The sequence below is a fragment of the Clinocottus analis genome, unplaced genomic scaffold, assembly GCF_023055335.1.
Source record: "Clinocottus analis isolate CAN_PGR_092001 unplaced genomic scaffold, fCliAna1.0.p SCAF_6, whole genome shotgun sequence".
NCBI classification, from domain to species: domain Eukaryota; kingdom Metazoa; phylum Chordata; class Actinopteri; order Perciformes; family Cottidae; genus Clinocottus; species Clinocottus analis.
Window position 1 is genome coordinate 9,936,969 of NW_027176218.1, and position 21,629 is coordinate 9,958,597.

A 21,629-nucleotide genomic window follows, 5' to 3' on the forward strand; every position below is an offset into this window, starting at 1 on the left:
GCCGCGTACGCATGGAGGCTGATCGGTGGAGACTTTCCATCTTGTTCTGAGGCTCAGATCTTCATTCCAAACCAGCATCTTCTTCTGCAGAGTGCCCACGACTTCACCACAGTGCATAGGCCTTCCATTCAAGGAGACTTGAGCTGCGGAGAGAGAGAGAGAGAGAGAGAGAGAGAGAGAGAGAGAGAGAGAGAGAGAGAGAGAGAGAGAGAGAGGAGAGGGGGGGTGAAGGGGAAAAAATAAACACAGCTTTAAAAAGACGCTCTTCATGAATTCCCCAAAAACCTGAAAGGCAAATACTGCAAGTTGACTGGCGGTCCTGAGGAGGCATGTGGACAATGAGTATGGCTTGGCTCTGTCTGTCGGCCTACACTGTCTTTCTTGTTGGTTGCTTTCATACAGCTGTCACGGAAAGCGATGTCACTCCACGCCTCACCTTCTCCTACAGTAAGTTGTATTAACTTCTTGACTTTAGCATTACCAAGACATTGCTTTAATGTACTACTGTATGGGGTGTGTTTTTCACTATTTAGTCTCAAGCTTTTTTGGCACCATATGTAGGCCTATACATCTCTTAATCTCATTCGGCTGTTATCAGTGAAGAAAAGATGATGTGAGCCTCAGGGATGCCCGGGGCTTCAGTTGGGGCTTTGTGAGAACATTTTGCGTGAACCGCAGCACTTTGTAAAGTTTCTTTCTCTTGGTCCATGTAGTGAAGCTTCTCCAAATCAAATTTGGGAATCTGGGAACTGGCAGCTGGCATCTGTTTTTTAAACCATGTACTATTTTGTAGTTCTAGTATATAACAAAATAAACCTTTTTTAATCTCACATCCTGCATACAGCACTAATTATGTAATTCCCAGTGGTGTCCCTGTTCATTAACTCTGTTCAATGAAATGAATCAATACACTTCATATGTGTCCATTGTAAGAGCTAAAAGGATTTAGATGGGTGAAATGGTGTTTGTCTACACCATAATGATTTCAAATCCATGTAAATCCGCACTGTGAACGGCAGCTCCATCAGGGTGCTCTGTTGAGTGCCGACAGGTCAGACATAATTACAAAATGAACAGGCCTATTGTGCTGCAACTTACCGAGGGCAGTCTGACATGGAGTCTGACACACACTGAGAGTTATTGCTCTTATATAATGTGCATTACCGTGCTTTTCTTGCAGGATGTCATTCCAACCAGACATCTTAGAAACATAACAAATATAATATTTCACCCTTAAAATATATTGTTAAATTAGTCTTTTGTGCTGGGTTTCTGATTGATTTGATTGGATGTGCTCTCTTGGTAGATGGTGCCATGGCCACCAGTGCCAAGTAGGAATTGTATCATCACTGATGTAATTATTCAAATGATGTACTCGGTCACTTGAGATGACAAGTTAGATTTTTACATAAAATGATGGATTATGAGCTGAATGCAGGCTTTCAATGAGTGAACTGTGTTTAGAGACTAACGTTCAGGCATCATGAGAGTCTTGCTGCCAGGTTTGTGTTGATAGATTTCTTACTAATCTATTATAGACATGGTTTACATTTCCTGTGCGGGGCTCATTTTGAGCCAGAAAGCTTTCAAAGAGGTTATCCATCTTGCCTGCCTGAGCCTGTGCTCTCCCTCATGTAGGACCTCTCTACCAACAGGTAATCTCTCTCACCTGCCACCCTCAACAAAGCCCACAGCTCTGGCCCTGGCGGAGCGTTTCACAACAGCACGCCATCAATCACTCACTGAAAAGAAGCTTCATGTTCACACTTCTCCTTGTTCTGACGGAAAGATTTGCTTTTCGGGTGTGCAGCTGTTGTTGAACACCACCATAAAACATGCAAAACCCAGATGCCAGAAGCCTAGAAGACTAGACTATATAGATGTGTTTATGGATTCAGTATGAAGCAAAGCAGGAAGAGACTCAGTTACTTTAAATTTACGAGCTGGCCCATGCAGTAAGACCGACAAAGGATATCTAAAAGACTGATCTCCAGTTTAAATTTTTAGCTTGGTGTTTAAAATACCAATTTTTAGGGTTTTCATTTGTGACATAAAACAAAGAAGAGGCTCCATTCTGCTGATGACAGTTAACTGGGCCTGGTGGTACAAGTTGTCGTGGTGTTTTAATGTCGGTTCTGCTACACTGACATTTTCCAGCCTCGTGCAGAAAGGCTTTGTCACATTGTGTTTACAGTATCAAAGCAGAACGCAGAGCTGCAGGCCCCGGGGACCTGAACTTTATACAGCAGAGACCGTCTGGTCTGGTCATGGTTTCTGGTCCTCTCTGTCCTATCTGGATGCCAGTTAGCTTGACAGTTTGCATGCCTTAACCTCAGTAGAGTAAGCGGACTGGAGTTGCTTGGCTGCTTGCTTCTCATCCTGTAACATTTTCGTATAGCGACTTCCCCGCCTCTTCTCTCTTGCTCCCTCTGTCCCCTGGTCCCCGCCTCTGCCTTAATGAAGAGGGTAATCTACCATGAATAATGAATGGGGATTTGTATGTGTTATGGTGTGAAGGCTTTTCTGGTTCTCATTATGTGCCTATCAGGACAGATCATGGGTTCAAGTAGAGCCTACATCTGCTTTTCTCTGTGCTTTTGTTCCAGGCTTTAATGCAGACCATGAATGGCTTAGTGGGTTGGAACACTATTTAAAGGCACACCTATAAGCTGTTTATGTTGCCTGCCTTTGCCTGTTGATCTGTTTAGCCTTCTGTTAGACATCATGCGTATGGGCAGTCATACTTTTATTGTATTTAGGGGCCATGCCCACAGCCACTCTGGGAGTAAAGCATTGTTAATTATTCAAAAGCTGTCTTGTCTAGACCAGTCGAATCCACCACTTTCAAGTAATTCAAAATGACAGCAGTGTCAAGTGAGATAACAGCTTTTCAATACTGTGGTGCCTCAGAGCTGAAAAGCAGCTGTTAATTGTATGAATGCTTAAACACTCTACTAGATCACTTAAAGAATTGTTTAAGTGGAAAGTCACATCAACTGTTGCAAGGATTATTTTGTGTTGTTTTGATCAACTGAATAATATTGTAGTTTAATGGAAAATAGACAACAAATAAATACTGACGCTGTGACAGTGGCCCTTGGCATTTCAATACCAACGCAGCAGGCTTTCAACTAACTCCAATGTAAAACCATCTGTGTCATTATTTGACCCTCAAAGTAATGGACATATTATTAGGATCAAGTCAAACAAACACAAGACTTTTACTCGGAATACTAGCGTTCTGGTCCCATTTGACCCAAAAAGTTATATTTGAAGTTGGCGTTATGTCAATGTCACATGATTTCACATACGTAGCTTATTTATTTCAAACCAACTCATTACATTTTTTTCTTCCTTTCGGCTCTCTTTTGGCTTTCCTTGGTGATTATCCTGTTAATATATTTAACCTGTGTCACAGTAATGTTTTGTGATTCATTTGTATTTAAACATATAACATTAAGTACAACATATAGTGTTTTTATGATGCTGTGATATTGAATACTCAGTAATGCACTGTTAGTGTGACTATCCAGTCTTCAAGCTCAGTGATGGTTTTCAATCCATCATAAAATGACAGATCATTGATCCTGATATTGCAGATGTTTATGACACCCACCCTGTCTAATCCACCAGGGAGCAGGATATAAATCAAACCCAGTAGACCCTGAGAAAGCACTCTTAGCATATGTTAATTTTCAAGGTGTTGCGAGGACACTGTGTTGCTGCTCCTACTGTAAATACACAGCATGGAGTCGGTCAAAGTGCTGCTGTACAGTTAGAAACATGTCATGACCACATGTACAGTCTCTTTGTTCCTGATGCTCAGCCTTGTTCAGAGTAGGGGGTCATGGAGAGTTCCTGATAAACCAGCAGCTGGTTTACATTATTGTGGTTAATCCAGGGTCAGCTTGTGTTGCTCCTTGACCAACATTTTTTCATGGGAAAATATATTCTTTAGAGCTGAAGTACAGGTTTAACAGATACAATTCACTCAATAAGTTGCACCTCAAAAGCATGTTATAGCTCATCACTGCTGTGTGAATATGAAACGTGCAGACTTTGTCTCTACACTTGAGAACTTTATAGGCATTTACAGTCTGTGCAGCATTTACAATATGACTTTCCAGCCTCTGTTTCCTGAAGCTGTGTTCAAAATTGCCACTAATCTCACCATCAGCATGGTGCAGCGGAGACAAAATCCTGCTAACAAGATGCGGTCCTAAAAGTTACCAATACAAACAGCAGGCTCACAGCTTGTCTAATGAATCTCCTGGTGAATTGACCCTCTTGGCCTGTTGTCTTAATGCCTTCCAGATGCTTCAGTCTACGTCCTTCAGCTTCCCAGGGATACTCTCCCACACAATTAACCATTCAGCAGCAGCTCTTAATAGCTAGTTTAAAATTACTTGGGGATAATTTAGTTAGCACTCTATAGTGGCCTGTTTTCTGTCTTGATGTCACCAGACAATGCAACAGTAGCGGAGTTCTGGCGGTGCTGACACTGACCCAGTGGAGCACTGTTTGCACTGCGGCTTCCTGTCGCAGCGGTCATTGCTTTCTTCTCGGCAAAGGGTCGTCTTCACTTCTTTAAATTGAAGAATTGGATTCACAATGAGCGTTCATCTGTTCTGTCTTTTGCTAATTCCTTGAACAAGTACAGCCGACACATGAAGACAAAGAAAAGAGATTTGGCCCTGGTGTCGGAATGCTAGTGCCAATTAATGAAATAAGCAATCTTCCTTTTATTTAACCCTAGAACACTAAGGTCGAGTGATTTTCACCTGTGCAATTGTGGTTACGTCATTTTTATTGTGATGCTTTTGTCTAAGTTGTGTGGGTCTTTGTGTGGCTTCATGCTGCTCAAAGACGTAAGCGAAGGTAGGCGTGTCTCTCCGCTCCAATCCCTGGTTTTTCAACAGGCACGTGTTATCACGTTAGTAATGGAGGGTAAAACAAAATTGGGTGGATATTATCATTGCATGTTCAATTTTCCTTGTATTGTTGTATTTTAATATATATATATTTTTTTTTTATCAGGCACATTATATCAGGTAAAATCTACCCAACATTAGTGGTGTTCTCGGGTTAAGGAAGAATCAAATCCAACTTCCAAAAGTCAAAAGCTAAATAATGACTGTTAGATAGTATTCCTTAATAGACTGTGGATATCTTAAAATGTATGCTGTTGTGTGACAATGTTTTACTTTTCATGCCTCTTTGCCAGCATCAGCCGTGGCCAGAGGCTTTGTGATTCACGTTGTCCGTCCATTCAGTCTATTCTCGTCAACGCCACATGTCAGGAATGTCTTCAAGATACATATCAAGGCGTCATCTCTATTTTCCCAAGTATATTGGTTTAATTAAGATAATTAAGAAATGCTTCATCTTGTTAAGGTTTATGCATCAGATTATGCATAAGTTTATGTTATTGCTTGCTAGCATTCTTCTTATATTCCTCTAGAGATGAGAATGTAGGTCATGTTCATGGTCAGAAGACTGTGAATGGAGCAGCTGACGTCCTTTAAAGATGATCCATCATGAGTTTATTGCTTACGCTTGATCTCAATATAGAGAGGCGGCCATTATTTAAGGGTTATGTACTTGTAAACTATGACAAACACAAATCTATATGAAATTATAAACTATCTAGAATGTCATTCCTCAAAGTCAGGAGCTGTTTCAGATGTTTTATGTTGACAATATTTGTTGTCAAGTTTTCTTATGAACAGATTTTTATCCAGTTGTACGGAGATTTGTTGCAGAGTAATTTGCTGCTCAAACACAGTATATTGACACTGTATTTTCTTGTCATCTTGCAGAATGTAAACAAGAACGGGTGCTTTAAATGAGGTATGCAGTCGTCTGATCTCCTGAACATACAGCTGGAGGAGCCGATAAAGGCAGCTCCCTCATAAGACAGGGCACTGATTGAATCCGTCTGTTATAGTTGCCCTACAATAGAAGGCACTTAGATCTCTGTCACCAAAGGACAAATTACTCCACAGTTCCCCTCTAGAGGGGATGTTCCAAGCTATTAATTATCCTTCTACTTTTTTTGGACACAGACCCATCAGGAAATCAGTTGTAAAAATGTAGAAGGATTCCTTTAAGCCCAATATAATTAATTCCCCTGATAGATTAGCATGCCAGTCTAGGCGAGTATTTAAATCCATTTAGCAGTGTCATTTGCAGAAATTACTTTTAATTACATAATAATGGCAATAATCTCACATTGCTTCCAGCTGCTAGAGGTTGAACTTCTGAGTGCGCTGTTCATGCATTTCAATAAAGGGTCAAAGAAGTGCTGGAAAGTCTAAACCACACAAAGCTGCTCTCTCTGGATCAGAGGTCTAGTAACGGTCATACAGTGAGGTGTAAAGTCCTCCATGCTCTGCCTGCTGGTTCCCTCTTTGTGAAGTGTGAACAGAAGGTCATGGACCTGCTTAACCTTTGACCTGTGTTTCCATCATCAATCAAACAAAGACCGCAAAGTTGAGAGGAGTTAAGTTGTCTGTACTTAAGTTACATTATTTGAGAAATGTGAAAATGTAGCTTTAGTTACTTTAAAGACAAGTTAATCCAAATTACAAAAATACAGAAAGACATATACTCAGGTTTTTAATAACAAATAATGACAAAATGATAATTAACAGGCTTTGGCTTTTAAATTGTTTGATGTTGATACTGATTAATACTTAATGGCTTTTTTTTCATTTTTATAAAGACCGAATCATAACATTTTGAATTGTGGGACCTTGGAAAAATAGAGTATAGGCAATAGATTATAAAACAAAACACAGCCCTGTAGATAATTGAAAACATCCTGACCGTGACTTCCCAAACAACAATGGAGTGGTGTTCTAAAAATGAAAAAAGTCACAACTCAAAAACTCCACAGTCATATGTTCCAGATACTAAGTACAATTCACAGACCACTTGGATTTCTTCTTTTGTGAAAAATAGTTCAGGTGAAACATGTTGACAGCACTGTCAGATTGTCCAATAAAAAGCCATTGTTCCCAAATCCTGTTGAGTTTTTTCATTGTAATTTTTAAACACACCAAAGAATAGAAATCACTCACCAGTCAATCAAAAGGTTGGTAAAAAAAAAAAAAAACCTCAATAAGATATTGAACTATCAACAGCACCATTGAGCCGCTGCATTGATTCCACAAATGTATTTTTGTGATTTGATGGTGGTGGTGGAGAGCACCATCTTAAAACCTCCATCCAAAATGATCATTTGGGTTGAGATCAGGTGACCGTGGTGTTGATAGCATAGGTTTGAAATCGTTTTCACACTCATCAAAGCATACAGTGACCCTTCTAGACCTGCATCAAACCATCTTACTGAACTTGATTGAGTCAGTAATTTAATAATCACTTGAAGACTTTCCACTTCCAAGACTACTCACTCAACTAATATGCTCTTTTTTTTTATCTCTTGGTCCTTCTCTATCTGTCTTTCTCTAAACAAAAAAATGTATGTCACTTCCTGGAACTTGTGTCAGATATAACATGGACCACTTATTCTCAAAGGAAATTTGTTTTTTTCTTAAATTTTTGTTGCCTGTCCATCTGTCTTTTTGTAATTTGTGTGAACTGACCCTTTTAAAATGTTTTTAAATGGTCCCTTTAATTGTAATAATAACTCCAGCAGATTTCAAAAGTAGTTCACAGAGCGTATATCCTGTCTGGTCACTGTGAAAAAAGGCTCATGTGGTTAGTTACTAACCAAGCTTTCTAAAAAGGTTCCCTTCCAAGACAAAAGGTAAGATGTGCATGAGGTCTAACAGAGTGAAGCTGAACTACGGCGTAGCGTTACTGTACATTGTACCTCTTTAGGCGTTGACATAAAGGTGCTGCTCTTTCTGTCACCCTCTCTCTGTGGCTGCAGCAGATAATAGCTGCTCTTCCTCTCGTAAGTGCTTTTCTCTAAACGTCCTGTCTGTTTCTCCTCTTTCTGATACACCACAACATTTCTGGGGCTGCGTTGTCATGAAATGGGCCCTCGGGAATAAACCTCAGACAGTCAAACAACAATGGAGGGGATTCTTTAAGAGACTGTGGCGCATGTGGAGGGGAGAGTAGGACAAGTTCAAGAAGGGAATGCTCATTAGCTTTTGATAGTGATATTGTTTTAGTGTCTGAACAGTGTTCGACCTCGAGCAGTTATTCTGTCTGGGGTTTGTGGTGTCGGGACTGTGTTGGTGCTCATGACTACCACTCATGTCCAGAAAATATAAAAATGTCCTAAAGCCCAAACCTTTCTATTTATTAGAATGTAAACAGAGCAAAGCAGCAAATCCTCACATTTCAGAAGCTAGTGGATGTTTGACATATTTGCTTGATAACAGACTACACAGATGAATAGATCATCTCTCTTAATGGTATGTTTCAAGTCAAGAGTTCAAATCCCAATCTGTTAAAAGTAAATATTGTTAAAGCTGAACATGACAAAGGTGAGACCACTGAAGGCCTCTCCCTTCATGACGATACGATTAGGCGGTAAAATATTCATGAGAGCAGCTTTGAAGATATTGCTGCAATTTGGTCCTGTCGTTTGAAGACGGACTTGTTGTTTCTCTAAGCACACTTTTTTTATAGAGAACATGGGCAAAGAGGATGCTAAAATATACCATTTATCAATTACCTCCCCCTCAGAGAAATACAGCATTGTAAACCAATAGGTCAGTACTGAAGATGATGAATGTTTTCCTAAAATTGTGAATGGAAAGCTTTGTGTAGTTGCCAACCCTCCTGGATCTCTTTAATGATACTCAATTAGGGGCTCTATTGTTTTTCTGAGTCTGCTGCGGTCGTTAAGTATGACAGTGGTGATCTGACTCCAGAGAATAATTGTGTAGATATCCACCTCTGTTGAAATCCCTCAAAGTTTTTATTTTGGTTCAGGTTTGGCCTTTGTCTTTTGCTCTTCATAAATCACTGTTAAACTTCTCAAGACTCAGTGGGGAGAGGGAAAAAGGGGAGGGGGATGAAGTGGCACCCCATCTGCCCTGTGATGATAGTGAAGGAGTGAGAATGTTCCAAATGGGAACATGTAGTGTACAGCCTCTTGTGGTTTTACTGACAGATTTAACTACAATATGGCTATCTGTTGCTGCGGCTACGGACTGCTTTTAACACAATGTTTTCCAGGGGGAGCGGAAGTCTCAACCTCCTGTACCTACCCTCTGAGGTGAGGTTATACCAGGTCACACGTACCGCAGGGTACAAACCACATGATGTGCCTATTATACAACTTAATGGCACCTTACCCTCTCTGGACTGGATGCGTTTTATGCCAGGAAGTGCCCTAATTGTAATTATTACCACCAGCATCTGTGGTTGTAATCCAGTTTGAATCTGCTAAGCCTGTGATTCTGGAAAGTGAAAACAATAGTGACTGTAGTAAACTGACTTTTGCTTATTATAACAATGCATTATCTTTTCTTTGCATAATTCATAATTTTCTTCTAAAAATATATTTTTTTTTTTGTTTTTAATTAGTTCTATTAATATTTAATGTAATTGGTGTACACAATCTACATTTATGTGAATTGTCTCTTTTGGTGATTAATCAAGTTCAATGAATTCCTCCAGTTTGAGGTTTTGGGAGGAGGATTTTGCAGGATTTTTATTCAGCCAAGGGGAGTTATATATCACAGAAAACAACATTCCTCTGCAAACATTAAATCACATCTTTGAGAAAAACATTTTTGAGGAACTTCTTCAATAGAATAAATGGAGCGCTTTGGTCTGTTATTTTTAAAAGTCCTGTATCAGAGCTTCGTACACTTCAAGTTTCCAACAGCTCCCTGCTTCTGTTTATGCTGGCATGCAATTAAGGCAAGTTGTTCAAGCTGGGCCAGCAGTGAAGCCTCCAGGCTGCGGCAAGTCTGAGATACACATGGGCCTTTAAAGCAGTGATTAGGAGGGTTGATGATTTAACCCCTGGCCTTAGTCGGGGGGTGTTAATGTTGTTGGAGCAAATCATTTACTTACTGTAGGCGAAATATGAGATATTGTCTTTCCTGATGAGGAGCTAACAGGATTTAGACGTTGCAGTTGCACACAGAAACACAGGCACGTTGATTTATATTCATCATACATCAGTTTTCTTTTTTTTTCTCTTGGTGTATTGAATATTGCATGAGGCCCAGACCTATAGCTGAGTTGCAGAGCTCATGGTGTAGGTATGTAGCCCTACAAAGTCAAAGTCTAGGAACATTATGAGTAGTGGAGAAGAGTGAAATATCCACTGATATTCAACTAAAAAAATATGTTTCTGGAGCATCCTAGGGGCATAGAGGTCTGGGATGCTGACCACGTAGTGGCAGATCCCCAAATTAAGTCTAACTGAGGCCTTCATTGCACGCCGTCCACCTCGCTCACCTCAATTCCTCTTGAATGTCTACTGTCTGATTAAGCGAGGAATGTCCAAAGAAATGCTTCAAATGTTTTCTCAATAAGTAGATGGTATGAAGACGATCCATGGATGTGTTTAGAATTTTATGAAATCTAAATTCTCGTCAACCTATTTCATCAACATTGAAACACAGAAAATGTTTTCTGGCTGTGCAGTTGTCATGGGAAACAAGGCAACTCTGTGAGGCTCGTCAGGGATGACACATTGGGCTAATGTGTCTAATTAAAACAGGATATCTAAATCTAATGTCTAATATCTGTGGTGTACATCACATTTTATGAACTCACTCAAACCATCAAAAATGACTTAATTTGCATATTCAAGTGTCTTTTAGTATGTTCTGTCCTCAGTAGCTTCTAATGGCTCATTTGAATGTCTGTTTCTGCCCAGATGCGAAGGAGAGGACAACCAGAGGTTTCTCAGTCAGTGGAGTCTTCAACTTCACCTCTCTCCTCCTCAGTAAAGAAGACAACACGCTGTACGTTGGTGCTCGGGAGATCCTCTTTGCTCTCAACCTTGCTGACATCAGTGCCGTCAAGCTACAAAGAAATGTAAGAGCCAAGCGTCTGTAGTCTTCTGTGCTCTATACAGTTTAATTTATCAATATGAAAGTAGTTGTAGGATCCCAGAGGTCCAAAGTGGATATGATTACGTCCCAGAAGTCCAATGTGAATACAACCCACCTCACTGTATTAAACCTCCAGTATGAGTCTCATCGTGTTGCTCTTCTGCAGCTCACATGGAAAACTCCAGGGACGAAGAGAGACGAGTGCAGTTTCAAAGGCAAAGACCTGCAGGCAAGTGAACTGTTTATGTAAAAGCTCAATTAGCTCAACTTGAATGGCACCAAACTGCATTTACACAACTGCAGGTTTACCTTACTCTTTAAGTTGACCATTCTTGCAAGGCGCTTTGAAACTGACTCAGGCCAAAAAACCTGGAAATTTCCTGGCAAGTTGTAACTTTCCATTCTGCAACAAAAGATTTTTCCTTTCAAAGAAACTTTTCCTATATTGCGTTCTTTCTTTTGTCATCTTACTCCTCTCCCACTTTCATATGCAAACATACCAGGACCATGTGGATTTCTGATTACATATCTGTTAGGCGGAAGCACATTATCAGGAGGAATGTTTTTAATAACATTGAAACCGACCTAAGAATTGCCAGATGAAAGAAATGGGACGAAAATCTGAGTAAAAAGTGGATTTTATTAATACAATTTAGAGTAAAAACACTCCAGTATGACACTTTTTGGTTTTTCTAAAATGCTCTGCTGGATGTGGTAAAGTCTGCAGATTCTTTGTGCTTCCTTTACATTCGTATCTTCACTTTCTAAGTCTGTGATTAGAGGCAGGGTTAGGGTCAGCTGTGTTTATCTTTATAATTACAGCCTAATTGTATATATCCTTTAAAGTATGTTAGCAGCTGTAAAGAATGTTGTTCTGTGTTTTCAAATGCAGACGGATTGCTTCAACTACATCAAGATTTTACTCCGTATGAACAGCACTCATCTGTATGTGTGTGGAACATATGCCTTCAGCCCCACTTGTTCTTACATAGTAAGTGTTTACATGAACCAGTCACACCTGCTGTGTGCAGCCTGTGCATGTGTTGAGGATCTTATAAACTGTCATTCCTTGTTTTTTAAAGAAGTTGGCCTAGTGCATGACTTTATATGTGGTGTTTGTTTATTACATCTAGAGGAAGAGCATCTAATATTGAGTGCATGCTGCTTCCTGCCTCTCATCTCACATAGCAGTCTGGCTGAGGCCCATCCACACCTAGACACACTATACTCTATAGACATTATTTTATTATGTCGACGGATCCCAATATGTAATGCATGAAAGCAGATTATATACAAATATGTTAAAGCCTTTTAAAACTATCTACACACATACAGGGATGATCTGTGCTTCAACTTTACCCGAAGACTGACTGACCACCTTTTCACTGTCACAGCAGGTTACAGCGATGTGTGACATGCAATGTGTGTTTTTGTGCTCTCCAGAACACTGCAGACTTCTCTCTTGTCAAGGATGAGAGCGGCGAGATTGTTACAGAAGATGGACGGAGCCGCTGCCCCTTTAACCCTGAATACAAGTCCACTGCTATCATGGCTGGTAGGTACCAGAACGGCTGTCAGTAAAATCAAGCTTTGTTTAAAGTCCCAGTGAAGCGGAAGTTAGTGCTTAGTGTACTGCAAAGTATTTCCCAGGGAAAAAAAGATCATGTGAGTGGTGTGCCGGTAAAAGAGGGATATAAATACAACCATAGTTCATGTGTTGTTTTAGATGAAGAAAATATTTAGAATTTACATATAAAATATGATTTTCTTTTTTTTTTTACTTTTCTTTGCATATATGCGTAAATATGTGTACACTATGTTATATGTGTTTTCTAAAAGGGCTAACAACGAGTTTTTCATTTAATCTTGGGGTTGAATGAAGAAGCCACTGTTGGATTCAGTGACGTAAAGAGATACAGGTGGTTGATATGGAGACGACTTGGGGCATAATCTCTGGATTTCATTACTGCATATGACGCAGAAGCCCATACCCTTGTGGAAAACATTGTGATTATGCTGGTCTTTTTCATTGTGTTGCAGATGGAGAGCTGTATGCTGGTACAGTCAGTAATTTCCAAGGAAATGAACCCATCATTTATAAGAGTCTAAGCCAAGGAACTGCTCTAAAAACAGAAAACTCACTCAACTGGCTCCAAGGTACAGTGCTTTGGCCGTAATGCAATGGTTTTCATTAAATCTTTATGTTTAGGAAAAAAATGATATGTATTATTAGGTATCATATTGTATATAAGATATATGGCCTTCCAGAACAATTTGATTCAGATATACTGTATGACAATGTCAAGACTCCCTGTTTCAATTAAATTTGTTATTTAGTGTCAAAAGGAATAAAGACATCTGTCCTTGGATGCCTGAATTTCATACACTGCAGGTTGAAAGTATTGTTCATGTCGTCTTTCTTTCAGACCCAGCCTTTGTTGGCTCTGCCTACATACAGGAGAGCCTGCCCAAGGGCAACCCAGTGGGCGATGACGATAAGATTTACTTCTTCTTCAGTGAAGCAGGAAAGGAGTTTGATTTCTTTGACAACACCATTGTGTCACGCATCGCTCGTGTGTGTAAGGTGAGTGATGGCTTGTTGGCACGCAGTCCATTTAAAGGGGCATTTTTCCCCTTAAGCAAAACATCCTGACACCCCCTGACAGCACAACAGGGGGATCTATCAGACCAGGGAGGGGGTTTGTTCGTGTATTTGTGCGTTTCATGTTTTCGTGTTCCTATACAGACATAAATGTAGTCTTCTTACAGATCTTACAGCCTAAATATGATCGTTATAGTCTTTCTGTTCAGGATCTGTATTACAGAAAAACATTCCTTTTGCATGTTTCCCTCTGTTTGATTATTTCTCTCCAGAAGCTCTCCTCCCTCAATTCTTATCGTGTTTCACCAAATATTTGTGTTCAAACAGGACTCAGATGTAGCAAGCTGTAGCACCAGATCCATGCGCAGAGCTGCATTATCACCTTCAGAAATACTTAAACCCAGGGCTTTTGAACTAAAACGCAGACCTCACACAGTATGTAATCTCTTTTCGGGTCTTGGCAGTTCTATAAACATTATTAATACCACAAATCAGTTCTCCAGATCAGACTGCTGCTTGTCCCTGCAAAAATAATCACGTTTACCACAGTCCAAGGAGAACGAAATCTACAAGCTGACGTTCTGACATTAATATCAGAGAAACGTTGGTATACGAGGACATTTGTTTGCGTTTCAAACTTGTCCTGGGACATTAACTAAAATGTCAATTATCAACGAAAAATAATTAATTATTTATTTTTGGATCAAAACTTTGTACATTTATATTTTCTTAACATTTTATAGAAAGCTTCAGTTTATGTCAGATTCTGCCTACGGGGTTATATTTTCTTCATCTTAATGCAATTATCCACTTAGTTTTTCCATGCGTCCAATTAAAAATAAACTCTTTTATAAATATTGATTCATGGTTCATGTAGATGATACATATGGTTAAAATATGGGTTAAATGTAAAGTACAGATTAACTAACAGGAAATTTGTGATTTTGTGCTCAACCAAAAAAAAGTAGAAAATAACAAAGCTTTAAAATGATGTGAAAGCTCTCAAGCTAGATGGTGTTTGTTCTTCTAAATACCAAATAGTAATTTCTGTTCAAATAAATTGTTCCTTCAAATCCGAGCCCCATCTCTCTAGACCCTTATTTGAATTATGTCCCTCTCAGTAGTATTTAGTGCAAAGGTTCCACTTCATAGAGGCTAACCATGGAATTATAAAACATGTTTTACTTGAAACAAACAAAATAAAGCATGTTCTCATTTGTTGTTTTTTCCAGAAAGAAGTCATTACTGCATGCCATGTTTATGCTTTCTGAACGGCCCTTTGAACAAGGGATGCTTTCACGAGGGATTAATGAATGGGATGCATTTGCTTCAATTATTCAGAAGTCAGTTTAAGCACAGAGTGGCATTAAATTATAAAACTAGGTTCAGCCAGGCGGAGCAGAGAATATACTGCATGTTGCTCATTATCTGCCTGGGTTACTGCAATAAGTACTTGCTTCAGAAGCTCAGTACTGGTCATGTGTCGTTTCCCCTCTGATCCAGCACTCCCATTTCCTCTGATTAATGTAATACTAAAGTGGACTCGATTGAAAGTTCATCTTTAAAGGGTTTTATGTGGTTTAGATCAATTAGTATTTCTCTTTTGTCCTCTGCACATTTTTAATACTGCTTCCAGCAGTCAACTTTCAACTTGTAAGATCTAAGATTGTGAGAAAACTGGAATAATTGTTGCCGTGGACTGAATGCAAACAGACAGTATAGTTGGTGCAGGACATCGACCTTCCTTCAAATGCCAGTTCTTAAAAGTAGGCTCCTGGTTTCTGTAGGCAAAGCATCAGTAGCTATCTTTGTGAGGCCCGCAACTCTGTTTTAGTCATTGTAAAACATTTTCACATTCAGGTTCAAAGATGTAATTGCTCTCCAATTTGAGCAGATATCCTGTTGTACACTCGGTGTTGTCAAATTAGTCAGCATGTCAAGGAGGTCCCGTGCTACACATCACTTTGAAAGCGAGTGCCAAAGGCGCTGAATCACAGCAGTATTGTCAGTGAAGAAGGATTGCCAGGAAGCAAAGCCTCTTTTTCTTTTTCATTGAAAAGCGTTAGCCCCCTCAAAGCCCTGAGTGATTTTTTATTATTATTATTATGTTTAATCCAAGCCAGTTGTGATGATGTGTATTGTTTTCCTGACCTAGAAGTCTGCTGCCTCTGGGTATATCAGAGTTACGGGCACAATCGCTTCAGCTCATTATGATTTTACAATTTGAGGTTAATTCAAACAGCTTTCCCTTTGGACATATTTGGACATTTCTATGTTATGGCATTTGAGGTATGCCACACACCATATGGTGCACATTATTATTTCATGCCTTTTACAAGCCTGTCACATCCCATCATATCACACTTAAATATCCAACGGTGTTTTTTTATGGAAGCATTGTCCATCTCCTCAGACAGGTGTCAATCTTATATTATTGCGCCCTCTACTGGCCACATGTTAAACAGCTCCAAACCTTCAATATTTGTGTTGCAGGGTGACATGGGAGGTGAGAGGGTTCTACAAAAGAAATGGACGACCTTCCTGAAGGCTCAACTCTTGTGCTCTCTGCCTGATGACGGCTTCCCCTTCAACATAATCCAAGACATGTTTGTGCTGACGCCCAGCCCCGAGGACTGGAAGAATACTGTGTTTTATGGAGTCTTCACGTCTCAGTGGTGAGGAATGACCGACTTTCCATACTTTGATTAATACATCACCAAACTAATGTAGTCATACCTTCAGATATGTTGTGCAAATATGGCACATGCAAGGAATTAAGATGCCTCTTTGTCTTAAAGACATCCAAATGTAATAAATGATCAATCAGTGTTGTTGAGATGCTTGTTTGTGTCTTCTAAGGTATAAGGGTGCTTCAGGAAGCTCTGCAGTGTGTTCCTTCACTATGGACCAGGTGGATAAGGCGTTTAATGGGCGGTACCGGGAGGTCAACAGAGAGACTCAACAGTGGTACACATACAATCATCCGGTCCCAGAGCCTCGGCCTGGTGTGGTGAGTAAACGCCTGCTGCCCTCTACTGGAGAACCTGGAGACAAATACATGACATGCAGTATGTCACGTCTGCTTAACGAGTTTCACACGTTCCTGTCTGCTCACAGGCCACGTCCTCGATTTTGACTGATGATCAAGGCTCAAACTGATATCTGTCGATCTCTTGTAGTGCCCCACCTCTCTACCTAAACATCAAATTACTGTCGTTTTAATTTCCTGGCAGGCTTATCACAGTTGAAAAATCTGAGTAAAAGAAACATTGAGATGCTGTGCAGCTACAGTATGTGTTTAAATTACTTCAAATGGTGCCTTCACAGTGTATCACAAATGCTGCCAGGGAACAGGGCATCTCCTCCTCGCTGCACATGCCGGACAAGGTGCTGAATTTTGTCAAAGACCACTTCCTGATGGACAGCGTGATCCGCAGCCAGCCTCTCCTGCTAAAACGAAATGTTCGCTACACGCAGATCGCTGTCCACCGAGTCCAGGCAGCAAAAAAAGTGTATAATGTGGTCTTCATTGGCACAGGTAAAAAAAAACCTTACCCACAGTCACACAAACTATTCTGTTGTTGGATTGTTTATCATTTGTCAATATTTACAAAGAGTTTACTCCAATCTCAAGATATACTGTGTCTTCCCTAGATGATGGGAGACTTCATAAAGCAATTAATGTCAACAACAAGATGCACATCATTGAGGAGATGGTTCTCTTCCGTGATTCCCAACCAGTGCAACACATTGAGCTGGACACTGAAAAGGTATAGTGGAGAGAGATATGAGTGAGAGAAAGCAAACTTGTGTAGCAGAGCGTCCCCATGGTGTGAACTAATAACATGCTCAGTAAATGCATTTATTGGCAGTTTGCAAATTCCATGAACCATGAAGAACGACAGCCTAAAGCAGACTTTGTGTTCAATGAGCTAATTACATGCAACGTTCTCTCAGGGAATCTGCAAACAGCTGGTGTTTTGACAGCTGCAATAGTGACACTTCTTAAATCCTAGCATGCCTTTGATACTTAGATTTGTCAATTTGGGTAAAGAAATTCCTATTAAGCTGGTGTTAAGAAAAGCTAAATGTGTGGTATTTAGATCAGGACAGATTCAATTATTTATTTGGGGCACGTTTTCCTGTCCCCTGCTTTCTCATCTTCCTCTACAGGGTCAGCTTTATGTTTCCTCTTTCTCTGAACTGGCGGAGGTCCCAGTTGCTAACTGCACTAATTATCAGAGTTGCGGGGAGTGCATCCTCTCTCGGGATCCTTACTGTGCTTGGAACGGGAGGCAGTGTGTGGATATCAGACAGGCTCCACCAAGCAGGTATGCATCCCTCAGCACAATAATCTACAAACCGTTTTACAGCTACAGCTTTTGAGACAAACATGTCTATCATGTGTACTTAAAAGATGGTTTCTGATTTAAATATATGTCTTACAGTGCCTTGCAGCAGGATATAGATGAAGCTGACACATCAGCTATTTGCAACAAGACAGTGCCAAGCCCACGGTTTGCTAAACCTACACCTACACGTAAGTTAAAGCCTCTTATAGTGAGATTTACAGAGCAGCTCGGTTTTTTCCATGCTTTGCCTGTCAATTTGACTCTTGATTTCAAATGTGGTCCTTTATTATTTGGAATTATACACGAGATAAAGTGCAGAGTTTGTTTCATGTCATTACTGACTGGATCTATGTCCCTGCTTTACCTTTCCACAGGAATGTCTTCATGCCAGGTGATCCTTATCCCAGCCAACACGTTCAAAGTACTCCCTTGCAAGCTGCGCTCTAATTTGGCTGAGAGAAGGTGGGAGTTCAGTGAGAGTGCGGGTCACTTCCATTATCCCAGCCCAGAGGGGGGATTAGTAGTGGTAGCTCAAGCTGACAGGCAGGAAACCTACGAGTGCTGGTCAGTGGAGGAAGGCTTCAGACAGCTGCTTGCTAACTACTGTGTGAGGGGCGAGGCCAAGCACGAGAGCACCACCCTGAGAGGCCGCTCACGTACGCCACAGGTCTCCCAGGAGGAGTTCATCATCCTGCCAGGAGAGGCCCGCTCACCGCAGATCAACACTAAGACCTACTGGAACGAGCTGATTGTGGTGTGTTCCCTCCTGGCGTTTTCCCTGGTGGTCTTCTCTCTATTTGTGGTCTACAGGAACCGCGGCGACATGAAGTCCATGCTGAAGGAGGGAGAGTGTCCCAACATGCAGCAGAAGAAGCCCAGAATAGTGGGGAAGCCGGCTGAGAACTTGCCGCTAAACGGCAACACGGTCACAGCGTCAGCGTCGGATCACAAGGGCTACCAGACCCTTAACGACAACTACATCTGCAGCACTCCCCCACACGAGTGCTCATCGCCCGACAACAGCAGGAGTTTCTCCGAATCAGAGAAGAGGCCTCTGAACTTGAAAGAGAGTCATGTCGAGATTTCTCCCACTTGCCCACGGCCAAGAGTCAGACTGGGCTCTGAGATTAAAGACTCTATAGTGTGAGGCCTGCTTTATGTTGCGTGGAGGGACTCATTTTAAACTGGGAGCACTTGCTGAGAGAGACAAAGCTCGATGAGAGAGAAAACTGAGGATCATTCGACTCTTCACGGAGAGACATTACATTACACAGATTTTGCACTTTTTGTTCTGTCCCTGTGGTCCATGTTCATTTCATTTTATTTTCCCCTCACTCCCTGTTATTCAAGTGCATTTGAAGCACACTGACGAAGTTCCAGTTTGCCTTCAGACTTATGATGCTTTCACTACGGCTCACAGGAATGTAAAAAGCGAAGGGGCGGTGTCACGACTAAGGTTCAGTGATTTAATTTCATAGCATTGCCACTCAGTCCGTCCGTATAATCTTCTGGTAATGCTTTGAAAGGCAGAGTGATATTCAAACATGTTCCCACTAACGACTTATAGTGTTTAATGTGTTATTTGCATTATCTGTCATCCGGTAGGAGCCTACCCTTCGCTGAGGCTATGCACTATGTACTGTACTGTAGCAAGGTAAACACTCACACCAGAATATACATGAGCAATGGCAGGGGAGAAAGAAAAAAGAAAAAAATAGTCCTCTCATAGATTTTTAGATAGCCAGTTCACAGAAGCATTCACAGAAGTATACTCAATTGTTAGGCTTGAATATAACACAGCATCAGAGAATGAATTAAGAGTAGAAGAGTTGCTCTAAGAGACTGGAAAGGTTGATACAAAATAAAACACAATTATTTATAAAGCAAACAAACAAGGAGTCGCCTCAGTGGAAACATTGTAGGAATATTTATAGTCATAAATGAAGACATGTTATAATATGTTTTTAAGTATTGGTATTACCCGTGGATACAAATATTCCTCTATGGAAGCCTGACTTTTAACAAGGTTTTCTTTCACCAAATGTGATAAAGGGAAAAATCTCATTCCAGGTATTATCACGCTGTTCTTCATGAGATAGGCAGTCTATGCAAAGCAAATAATGTGAAGTGGGGTGAACACCAACGCGACGTCACCTCGAAACTAAGTTAGCACAAAGGTGTTGGCGCTGTTAATTACTTTAGGATCGCCGACACTGCAAACACACACACACACACACACACACACACACACACACACACACTCATGCTGTCATTACACTAACTCTAGGTATGCAAGAGAGCTATTTTGGTGTATTTTAGTGCAGACTATTGCCCAAATTGTTCATATTCTTTAATTTTACAAATAACTATCACTATTCTCAAAGGGAAATAATACAAACTATTTAAATAATATACACCTATTCATAATCAGATTTAAATAACACATCTGTATAGCCTCAACTTTGATATACATATTAATTGAATGTTAATGAATGGAAGAACATGGCCTCTGCTTGCTTAAATGGTTTTAAAGGCAACCATAAAAGCAATAATTTTCATTCTCATCCAGTAATAAATATTATAATTGTGTATTTTAATGATCTTAATTCGTCATTGACCTTAATTTGTGAGTCAAATGTTTGAGTAACTTGAAAGCATTTTTCTACAATATCATTTAAGTCTTACTTGAGTTGAGCTCTAATATTTTAATGCGGCCAGCAAAATTAGAATTTCACAAAAATGCAGGAAGGCGTTCTGCTTGACTCAGAATGCATAAGATTTGCACATGATGTTGAAAAGCCTTAGTATATTGCAGGTTATGGATTTGATAACAAATCTGAAACGGATAATGCCTTCTGAAACAATAATCAAGAGATGTGCCTCTTGGATGATAAACTAACCAGGTAGTAGTGCTGTAGAGTCAACGCTACACTGTAGGTGTGACAGGACTGGCCATGCGCAGACACACGAGTGAAAACATTGAATATGTGTGACTAAATACTGTCAAGTTTGTACAGTTTGTGCTCATGAGGTTTTTTATTTTATTTTATTTTCGTCACAGTGGCTTTAACTTTAGTCAGGGACTAAATTTTATTCTAAAACTGTAGCACATGAATAACCACTGGCTGATTTAAAAAAAAAATGGAGTTATTGATAAGTATTATGTTACATTTATTGTAAATGGCACAGCAAAAATACTCAAAAACTGGTCAACTATAAGGATTTATGCTTAGACTGTTATTTAAACAAACAAATGGCAGCTTTTGGTGAAGTGGCTGTCGTCAGAACAATATAACATTGCAGAACAAATACAAAGTGGCAGTGACTTAGTATTATGTGCAGGTACTGAACATGCTTTTATTGAATACAAGCCTAAACTATTAATGCCACAGTGAAAGTATCGTCTGCTGTCTCTTAATGAACCACTGTAGTCTGGCCTTTTATTTGTGACCATACAAGTCGCGCAGACTCTTGTCAACATGTAAGTAAAAAATAGTTTTTTTTAATGTAAATTTTTTTGTAAATTCAGCTGCCAATGTAAAATATATTGTGAATTGTATTTTTTTGTATCATACATCACTACTGTTTGTTTTTTCTTTTTTGTATTGTATATAAAAAGCACTTTATTTTAATTTTTCAAATAAAGATCAAATCGATCATTTTTTTCTATTTGAATGT

At 40.0% G+C, this 21,629-nt stretch overlaps 1 protein-coding gene across 1 annotated transcript; it reads left to right on the top strand.

The window, feature by feature from the left end:
- The first annotated feature begins 208 nt into the window (after positions 1-208).
- sema4ba (sema domain, immunoglobulin domain (Ig), transmembrane domain (TM) and short cytoplasmic domain, (semaphorin) 4Ba) lies at positions 209-21,601 on the top strand. The gene is made up of 14 exons (XM_068603546.1): positions 209-447; positions 10,820-10,980; positions 11,164-11,226; positions 11,890-11,988; positions 12,441-12,552; positions 13,038-13,154; positions 13,424-13,581; positions 16,093-16,274; positions 16,459-16,609; positions 16,927-17,137; positions 17,254-17,369; positions 17,773-17,930; positions 18,048-18,139; positions 18,326-21,601. Exons 1-14 carry the CDS (start codon positions 330-332, stop codon positions 19,096-19,098), a joined length of 2,511 nt encoding a protein of 836 aa, XP_068459647.1. The 5' UTR covers positions 209-329; the 3' UTR covers positions 19,099-21,601.
- Positions 21,602-21,629: the final 28 nt, after the last annotated feature.

Excerpts from the sequence above, each read along its gene's own strand:
- sema4ba (XM_068603546.1), top strand. The coding sequence starts at position 330 with ATGTGGACAATGAGTATGGCTTGGCTCTGTCTGTCGGCCTACACTGTC. Across the intron at positions 12,553-13,037 it reads GTCCACTGCTATCATGGCTG|ATGGAGAGCTGTATGCTGGT; the intron begins GTAGGTACCAGA and ends ATTGTGTTGCAG. Across the intron at positions 13,155-13,423 it reads CTCACTCAACTGGCTCCAAG|ACCCAGCCTTTGTTGGCTCT; the intron begins GTACAGTGCTTT and ends TCTTTCTTTCAG.